We start from the raw sequence: 10,462 nt of genomic DNA on the forward strand, positions 1-10,462 counted from the left end.
TAGTGCTAACTAACCCATATCATCTGGTCCGAGGACTACAGGCATGAATGGATTTAAGTTTAAACACTTAAAAGGAATCGTAACATATTGATATGCTGATTAAAAGAAGAGTTTGATTAATAATAATACCTTTTGAGGTTATTTACATTCCATGGGCGTGGTATCACATGATTGTCTAGGTCTTCAAGGAAGTATGCCCCAATGCCAGCTCCTGAAGTAATACGATATGGCCCTTCCCAGTTAGGCCCTAATTTTCCCTAAGCTGAGTTCTTTGCAGTGCCAACCACCTTTCTTAGTACCAGATCGCCAGGTTCCAGAGGTCCGAGCCTTACGTTGGAGTCGTAGCCCTGTCTGAACTTTTGTTGGTAATGCGCTAATCAGACCATTGCATTTTCCCTCCTTTCATCAATTACGTCCAAGCTCTTCTCTAGCAGCTCATTGTTACCCGTCGGACTAAACGAGCTAGTTCTCAGTGTCGGGAATCCAGTTTCCAAACGTATGACGGCTTCAGCCTCGTAGGTCATTGAGAAGGGGGTCTCTCCAGTAGACCTGCGTGGAGTGGTTCTGTAAGCCCAAAGCACATGTGGCAATTCTTCTACCCATTTACCCTTCGCGTCATCTAATCTCTTTTTCAAGCCATTCACAATGACCTTGTTGATAGCTTCGGCCTGGCCATTACCCAGGGGATAAGCTGGGGTGGAGTACCTATTTATGATCCCCAGCTCACTACAATAGCTCCTAAATGCTTTGCTATCAAACTACAGGCCATTGTCCGAGATGAGAACACATGGGACTCCAAATCGAGTAACTATACTCTTCCACACAAACTTTTGCACGTCTACGTCTCGAATGTTTGCAAGAGGTTCTGCTTCGACCCATTTGGTGAAGTAGTTAGTGTTGACCAGTAGATATTTCTTGTTTCCTGCAGCCTTAGGGAATGGTCCCATGATATCCAAGCCCCATTGGGCGAAAGGCCACGGGCTGGATAGCGGGTTGAGAGTCCCCCCTAGCTGATGAATGTGTGGGGCGAATCGCTGACATTGATCACATTTTTTAACATAATCCAGGGCTTCCGTTTACATGTTTGGCCACCAACAACCTTGAGTGATGGCTCGGTGAGCCAAGGATCTTCCTTCAATGTGGCTTCCATAGATTCCTTCATGCAGTTCCTCTAATAACAGCTCAGCCTTTTCAGGATGCACGCACAACAAGTACGGCCCTGAATAGGAATGTTTGTATAGTTTCTGATCTTCAGACAACCAGAATCTGGATGCTTTCCTCCGAACTTTATCGGCTTCTCCCTTCTCTCCAGGCAAGATATCTTCCTTCAGAAACTTAACTAAAGGGTCCATCCAACTGGGTTCAACCCTGACCTGATGTACTTGAATTACTTCTTTTCCTGCTTCGGCAGGTTCATGCAAGTCCTCGATGAGGATAACTCTCGGTAAATCTTGCGCCGAAGAGGTGGCTAAAGCGGCCAGGAGTCTGCGTGTGAGTTACCATTCATAGGAATATGCAACAAGCTGAAAGATTCAAACCCTGACTGCAGATGTTTAACTCGGCTCAAGTATCCCTGCATTCTTTCATCCTTTGCCTCGAACTCTCCCTGCACTTGACCACAATTAGCCTTGAATCCGAGAATAAATTTACTGCTTTTCCCCCATCTTTTGGACCATACTCATCCCCATCAATAGGGCTTCGTATTCCGCCTCATTATTTGTTGCCGAGAAGCCCAGCCTTAATGCTTTTTCGATAATGATTCCCTCGGGGGATATCAGCACTAGCCCTACTCCAGAGCCTCTATAGTTTGCAGCACCATCCACGTACGCCTCCCAATGGGAAGGGCCTTGTTGAGAAATCATGCCAACCGATTTTTCATCCATGTCTGATGTCAGCTTTACTTCTTCTAGTCGGGGCTCCGTGAACTCGGCTACCAAATCAGCAAGCACCTGGCCCTTGACCAAGGTTCGTAGCATATACTTGATATCAGAAGCCTCTAGGATCGTCCCCCATTTTGCAATTCTTCTAGTGTAGTCTGCACTTCGGAGTATAGCCCTAAGCGGAAGCTTGGTGAAAACGATGACTGTATGGGCTTGGAAATAATGTGGGAGCTTTCGTGTACCGTGCACCACCGCTAAAATAGCCTTTTCCAACGGTAAATAACGGACCTCGGCTTCATGCAGCGAATTGCTTACACAATAAACGGGTTTCTGCACACCGTCATCTGCTCGGATCAGTACCAAGCTTACAGCATGGGTAGCTACAGCGATATACGCAAACAAGACCTCGTCGAGCTCAGGGCTGGACATGATTGGTGGTCGAGCTAGATAATCTTTCAACTGTTGGAAAGCCACAACGCACTCTTCTGTCCACTCAAACCCTTTCCACTTGTTAATCAGGGAAAAGAAAGGCCGACACATATTCGCTGATCGAGAGATAAATCAATTTAGGGCTGCCGTCATCCTTGTCAGCTTCTAACCTCCTTGGGATTTCGAGGAGCTTGCAACTCATTGATGGCCCTTATCTGATTAGGGTTGACCTCAATTCCCCTGTGAGTCACCATATACCCTAGGAACTTGCCTGACCCCACACCAAATGAGCACTTAGCAGCATTCAAGCGTAGCTTGTACTTCTTGAGAACTTCAAAGGTGCTTTCTAGGTCCTTCACGTGCTCAGCCACCACTTTGCTCTTCACCACCATGTCATCTATATAAATCTCAATATTTCTTCCCAGCTGTGGTTTAAACATCCTCGTCATCATCCTTTGGTAAGTAGAACCCGCATTTTTTAAACCGAAAGACATCACCTTATAGTGGTAGTTACCCGTGGGAGTCACAAAAGCAGTCTTCTCCTGGTTTCCAAGGCTAAGGGTATCTGATGATAGCCTTGGAATGCGTCCAAGAAGCTCATTCGGGGGTGTCCGACGGTGGCGTCTACTAGCCGATCGATTTTAGGCATGGGGAATGGATCTTTAGGGCATGCCTTATTTAGGTCTGTGAAGTCCACACACACCCGCCATTTCCCGCTCTTCTTCTTCACCACCACAGTATTTGTCAACCACTCTGGGTAGAAAACCTCTTTAATAGCCCCAGCTTGTTTGAGCTTTGCTACTTCTTCTCTGACTGCTTCAGCGTGTTCCTTAGATGGACGCCGAGGAGGCTGCTTCTTAGGAGTGATCATGGGGTTTACTTTCAAATGGTGGCATATAAATTCCGGATCCACCCTAAGGGCTTCATAAGCGTTCCAAGCGAATACATCGAGGTTTTCCTTGAGAAGTTGCACTAACTCCTCTTTTTCTTGCGACTGCAATTGGGATCCAAGTTGAAATAATTTTTCGGGATTATCCCCAATGATGACCTTTGTCAAATCTTCGCACCCTACACCCTCGTCCGGATCTTCAGTGGGCGATGACTGGTGCTTTGGTTGCTATAAGCCCGTGGTTGACGACTCGGCTCCTGGCTCTTGTTGAATGACAGCCACTAAGCAATGTCTAGCTATGGATTGATCCCCCCGGATTTCGCAAACCCGGCCTTCTGATGGATATTTGATTTTCTGATGCAAGGTGGAAGAAACTGCCCCCAGCGCATGAAGCCAAGGCCTGGCTACAATTGCCGTATAGGGTGAAAAGACATCCACAACTATGAAATCCACCTCCACCACCTCTGAGCCGGTCCGCTCCGCACCGGTAGTCGTATTTGGCCCTTCGGGGTAACAACTCTTCCTTCGAAACTGATCAGCGAAGAAGTATATGGTGTCAAGTCACTAAGTTTGAGGTTCAGCCCCCTGTAGAGATCAGGGTACATTATTTCTGTAGCGCTACCTTGGTTAACCATCACCCATTTCACATCATACCCGCCAATTCTGAGGGTGACGACCAACGCGTCATCATGAGGCTGGACTATGCCCACCTTGTCTGCGTCCGAGAAACTTAAAACTAGTTGATCATCCAGTTTGTACCTCTTCAAACCCTGGCCAGATTCCTCCGCAGGTAACCGATCCACCGACATGACCTTGGATGGCCAGGATCCTGTTCTCCCTAGGGCCGTAAAGATAACATTGATGGTTCCCAGAGGGGGTTTTAGAGGATCGTCCCTCCGAGACTCCGCACTCATCTGACCTACTCGGCCATTGGTGTGATGTAGGAGATGTCGCAGTTTCCCCTCGCCGACTAGTTGTTCCAAATGAACCCACAAGTTCCTGCAGTCCTCAGTCGTGTGTCCATGATCCTGGTGGTATTGGCAGTAGAGATTACGATTACGACTGTCCGGATTCCCCGCCATCTTGTTCGGCCACTTGAAGAACGGCTCGTTCTTGACTTTTTCTAAAACTTGATGGACTGGGTCTTTGAATACGGTGTTGACAGTCTGGGGATTGGCTACTCCTGACTGCGCAGAAAAATCTCTCCTCGGTTTGCTGTTGGTATATCGATCTGACCTGTAATCCCTCCTCTCTTGGGGATAACCTTCTCCTTGCCTTTTCCTTGTTGTTGGTCTTCTTTAATTCTCTTATACTTCTCAATAAGGTCCATTAGCTGACGCATGCTAGTAACGGGTTTACCAGACAAGGATGTCCTTAAACCATGATCAGTAGGGAGGCCGAGCTTAAACATTTCTAGGGCCATTGCATCAAAATTGCCCTCCATGTCATTAAACATCTCCTAATATCTGTCCGAATACACCTTCAGTGTTTCTCCTTCCTGCATGCTCAAAGACAGTAGAGAAGACAAAGGTCGGGCCACTCTTCAGCAGGTGACAAATCGTGAGCCAAAAGCTTGGGTGAGCTCTTTGAAAGAGCTGATGGAATTTGGGTTCAGCCCATTGAACTACCTCATGGCAACTGGCCTAAGACTGGAAGGGAAGACCTTGCACATCAGCGCCTCGTCCCTAAAGTAGACAGCCATCCTCTAGTTAAAATGACTCACATGTTCCACGGGGTCTATTTTACTGTTGTAGATGGTGAATGTTGGTTGATTAAAACGCCGAGGAAGTCTCGCCTCTTCAATCCTGCGCGTGAAGGGTGACCCAGAAATCTAGTTTAGAGCCCTGCTCATGGCGTCATTTCCCACGTCTCCATACGATGGACTTCTGCGTTGCCCCTTGTAATGAGATTCTTCTTCATAGGTATAGGACTCACTGGCTAGTGTCCTAGATTTATGTTGATAAGTGACGTCCGGCTCGTCATCAGGGTCCTCATTAGAGTATGTGGGAGCCCATTTCCTCTTTGCCTGGCGTAACTCCTTTTTTAGCTTTTCAATCTCCCGCTGTAAATCTCGGTTTTTCTCTGCATGGGACATGTGACTCCCCCATGTGATTGGCTATGACCAGGGGCACAGTGTGCACGCTACCCTCGCGGTCTTGTCTTCGCTCCAGTTAAGAAAAGGGTCCACGTGCTGAGATGCCCTAGACTTCGCTTCTTGTTGACCGTGTCTAGCCATCACCTACTGTTGTCTTCACCCCTTCACAAGCTCTTCCCACAGACGGCGCCAATTGTAGGGTCAGTTTTTGTGCCCAAGCCCAAAAGATATGGGTTGAAGGCCCAACGAACCCGGGACAATAAATTTGAAGAGTGGGCGAAAGAGCTAGGTTGGTTATGAAGTAAACAATGGTTGGCTAGGTTAATTGCAGTGATGATAACATGAAATGATGCCTGAACAACTCCATGAATGAATGTCCGAAGAGATGTTTTATTAAGTGAACTGTGATTACAACATCTAAAGTTACAGTAAAACTTTTCTCTCTTTTTTTCTCTCTCTCCTCCGTTCCCTATTATCAGGGACCCTTCTTCTTTATATAGCATCCTCTCCTATCATCTCTATCGTCCACCTGTTCTTCATCTGCGTATCTACTCAAGTGTATGTCACGTCATGTGTCTACTTTAGTTCTTTGTGAGTGGCGGTAGCCAAGGTTACACTGTTCAGGGGTCTTCTCCACATAAATGCGGCCAGAAAAGCTGTTGCAGTGCATTAAATACAGTGGTATCAGCTTTTCCTTTAGATATTTTTTAGTTCAGATCATCTCCGGATCCACCCTAGGGCTTGTCATTATCGTTTGGATTGTTAGGAAGATTATTCGGACCTCCACAGGTTTATTTGATCAAGGCTATTTGTGGCCGAGGAGTAAGACGTCTTCGAACCAGTGATGAGCTCTTCGGACGATACTCCCCCTTTACTTCTGGGCTTCCTGCTTTAGATGGGCCGCCCCAACTACCTATTGCTCCTCGGAAATACAATAGTTCTTAACAGGGTGTCCCGAGCCCATTAAGTAGCTCTGGGCTTTTTCCCCCCACAGTTTTTATTCCTTTTTTTTTTGGGGCTTAGACGTGATTTTTTGTTTTAATAAATTTGGGTGATTGGTTTTTTCTTGGTTGTTTGTCATTTTTTTTTTTTAATTGGGCATCAATTTTAATAAGAGTATATAAGTAAATTTATATAAACTTACGTTTTCCATCTCTCAACTTTTTCACTCCAACCAAACAAAAATGAGAGAAATTAAAATATTTTCTATACTCCCACTTTTCTATCATTCCACAATTTTCTATTTTCATATTTTTCTACTCCTCCAATCAAACGGACTCTAAGTTCCATCCTTGGTACTTCCTACATCATTGTGTCTTAAGTTGGAATTTCTAAACAATTTAGAAACCAAGGTCCAAGATTCAGGACCAACTAATAATATGTAATTTAACAAAAATAAAATAAAAAATCAATGCTTAGTAATTAGTATTAGAAGTTGGTTTGTGTGTTTGGGGAGAGCATTAGAGGTCTGCATTCAAATCTCCCGTACACCACACAAGCCAACTAATGAACCTCAAAGTTTTCACAATAATATAAGTTAATCTTGTCGTGTGATTAGTTTGCAAATCCAAATTCACTATGCACAACAAATTAAGAAATAGATAAAGAACTATAATGAAGGAAAGAAATAAAAATATTTACCGAAAAAACATTATTAATCAAAGAAAGAAAATGGAAAATATATATATATATATATTGATGAAACCGTAAATTTATATATAATTTCGAGATTTTTACCGTTCAAATAATATTGATGAAATAGACAATAATTTTCAAAAATAGTAAAATAATGTGACTTTGAAATGAGAGAACGGTACATATACGTATACAGAGTATCAAGTATAAACCAAGGGATACAGATAAGTTCACATGAAAGCTTACAAGAAACCCAAAAAAGTGTCTTTTTGGAGTTGGACGCAACTTCTTCTGGCTAACATCATGTGTAAAAGGAGCAGCGCCCACCTTTCATATGGGCCACAAACTCAACTCGCAAACCACTCCAACCCTGCCTACCTTTACGTATTTATTATTCTCACCCAACTAAAAGCTTTGGCAAAAGCCAAAATGTTCTCTGTTTTCTGTCTAACTTTTTACCAGAAAGCATCTCCAATGACCTTTGCAACGAGCATAAGATAATGAGTGATGAATCTTCAAAGTCACGAAAAATTGTGCAATAATAGCGTGTGTGGACCAATTATTATCCTAAAATAAAATATATAACTAGTGCCCTTTATAATCAAAATTTTTTCTAAAACTTGATGATATCATTGATATATAGTAAGCTTTAAAATAATAATTTTAAAAAGTCTGTTTTCAAACATATTTAGAACTATTTTACTCATTTTATTATGTGATAATGGAAGAAACAATCATTGACATATAATTTTAGTCATACTTTTAGTTTTATAGTTATTCTAATTCTTTCTATTGTTCTACATTTTGTGACACTGACAGCAGCTATTGAAGACAACGAACATGAATAAGTCCAAGCAACTCATTTATGTTATTAATGGTCCTTTATGTGGGATCACCACGCAAGGTCTCGAACAGTTTTGTAATTAGCTTAGCTACTGTATATGCATTGAATTCTGTGGACTTTCCTACATGTGCTTTGTTGTACGTACATATTTGCATTTGGAATCTCTGGCAATTATGAATAAGGTCACATTGATCACAACTGCACAACCGGCTCCAGCCTGTGCTCAATTTGGCCATACATACTCATTATTACTATAATTAATTGCAAGAAGATATATAGGAGGATTCTTGCGCAGGTATCCCGCATAAAATGATAAGGTGATGAAGATGAACTATATTATCTATATTTAATAAGGAACAATTGTTGTGGGCACCCTGGCCAATATCATTATATATGTAAACTCAACTTTATAACCAGTAGGGATCTCACTTATAATACACTCAAGGCGTTGACATGACTTTTATTAGTATTTTACAAGAAATGACCTTTGTGCTAATTAATCCTGATTTTCATGAACATATATTTGATAATAAGTCCAAATCTCATAGAGAGCTACTTGATCTACCCCCGTTTATAAAAGTTATAAATTTGATTTAGAGATTTTCAAGATACTCATCCTCGTAAATATTACATGATAAATGCACTTATATCATATGGATGAGTGACAAAATAAATTGTTTGAATTAGACAATGCATTTCTTATAGTCAACATACGATTGTTTTTCCGTTGAATTTGGTTCTCAAGAGGCCCATTTGGAAATGTTGTTCTAGTAATATTATTTGTATTTTTTGAAAATACGTGTAGATCAAAAGATGTGTAAAAATACATGTGTGTAAAAATACATGTAATGTTGTTTAAACAATAGTAACAAATGGCCCAAGTTTATTCTCATACATGATTCATGACTTTTTGGGCTTTAGTCTTATTCACCTATGCAGACTCTAACTATTAACCAAGGTCTTTTCATCCTCGTACATGACTCATGACTTTTTTGGTTAAATTGATGACCATGAGCATCCTTTTTTTAATGAAAGGCCCACACTACACCGAATGGACTTGTAAGCAAATAATCACTTGACTCTTGAATTTGTGTCCAAATGTCCAAAACTCCCTCACCAAACGAATCAAGTTTAGAAGGCATGGCTTTTCTCTATCAAAGTCGAAGACCCTTTAACTAAACGAAATGGGCTATAGGAAGAAATGTCTTCACTCAGGAGCCTTCTAAGCTATTCAAATTGGCTGGCCCAGATTTTAATTAGTACCAGCCTGAAGAAGGATTGAGGCAACCCAATCCATCAAGTAAGAAGAAAGCAAAACAAGAGAGAAAGTAAAGAAGAAAGAAAGGCAACTAGCTACTAGATTTATATCTGACTAACTAAAAGAATCAGCCAACATTTGGACCAGTTACCTTAGAAGATAAAATTAAAGGAGTCAATGACAAGAGAGCAAGACTTGGTACAAAACAGAAAGCTGCACTAGTTTTATAGTTCAGGTGATTCTAAAATGATCAAATCTTAGATCCCACTTAATAATCAAAATGGTGCAAATACCAAACACCACATTAATTCTGCAGTCAAGATAATTCTAAAATTATTGATGATACCCATTTTCGCGATAGATTTTCTACAAGTCCGATTCGGCTAAGCCCAACTTCCTTGTGAGTCGAATTTATGTATTCTAATTTACTTTATTAGTTTAAACATGATCCAGACCCATATAACATAAGGGAATTTGAAGCAATATAGTTTGGAGGGTATAAATAGACTTGTTTTAAGTGTTTTGCATGAACCCAAATCATGTGTGTTGGAGGATACTTGCAACACTTAAGGCTCATGGAAAGGGTTTGGTACCAAAAATTTTCACTCAATTGGAGGCTTCTAACTCTTGCTATATGTGGCTGAATATTTTGACCAACCCATTTTAGCCCCTAGAGCTTAGCTAGCACCCTTGGCTATTGAACACCACTAAGACTAGTTTCACAATGCTCTAAATTAGCTAGGAAAGAGCAGGCAATGGCCTTGGGAAAATGATTTTCCCAAATTATGCTAAAAGACACATCATTGCTTTACTAAACAAAAGCTAACTGAAAATTACCTTTTGCCTAGTTCAGGGGTCCGAAGCCTCATATATTGATCAAAATCAATTACTAAAAACACTCAAAACTTAGGACCTGCTTGGATTGAGGGGAGGGAGAGGGAGAGTAAAGTAAAGTTGGCTAATTCCTCCCTCCTCCTCAATCCAAACAAACCATTAGTATAAAAGCCCTTCATTCATATCAAACAAGGCAAGCAATGTTTTACCATTAGAATTCCAACTCCAAAACAAAATCCTATACAACCATGAAAGAGCAACATTATTTTGATGCCTAGAGGTGAAAATAGTGGTATCAAGGAGTCTTCTCTCTCTCCCTCACCACCTCTCTCCAATTCCTCTTCTTGCTGTATGTGCAAAAAAGTTCTAGATTTAATATGTTATACATATTTTTCTTCTCTTTGTTATTTTATTCTTTGATTTCTTTCTTGTGATGCACCACTAACCTTTATTTATTGAATATTGAAATTTTGGGCTTGAATCTCCCTATTTAATCACAATTTAAATGAACCCAAAGGGAGTTTTGGGCTTATTATATTAATTCAGTCTTTGTCACAAAAACGTCCTTAACAATAATCAAATGATTTAAATCTTAGAT

General features: G+C 41.4%; 1 protein-coding gene across 1 annotated transcript; it reads right to left on the reverse strand.

Moving 5' to 3' along the window:
* Nucleotides 1-1,076: 1,076 nt before the first annotated feature.
* On the reverse strand, nucleotides 1,077-2,420 carry LOC136064242 (uncharacterized). The gene is made up of 2 exons (XM_065765762.1): nucleotides 1,651-2,420; nucleotides 1,077-1,485 (listed from the first exon to the last, which is right to left on the reverse strand). The coding sequence occupies exons 1-2, from the start codon at nucleotides 2,418-2,420 to the stop codon at nucleotides 1,077-1,079; spliced, it is 1,179 nt and encodes a 392-aa protein (XP_065621834.1).
* Nucleotides 2,421-10,462: the final 8,042 nt, after the last annotated feature.

The sequence above is a fragment of the Quercus suber genome, unplaced genomic scaffold (assembly GCF_002906115.3).
Source record: "Quercus suber isolate HL8 unplaced genomic scaffold, Cork oak 2.0 scaffold_651, whole genome shotgun sequence".
NCBI classification, from domain to species: Eukaryota; Viridiplantae; Streptophyta; class Magnoliopsida; order Fagales; family Fagaceae; genus Quercus; species Quercus suber.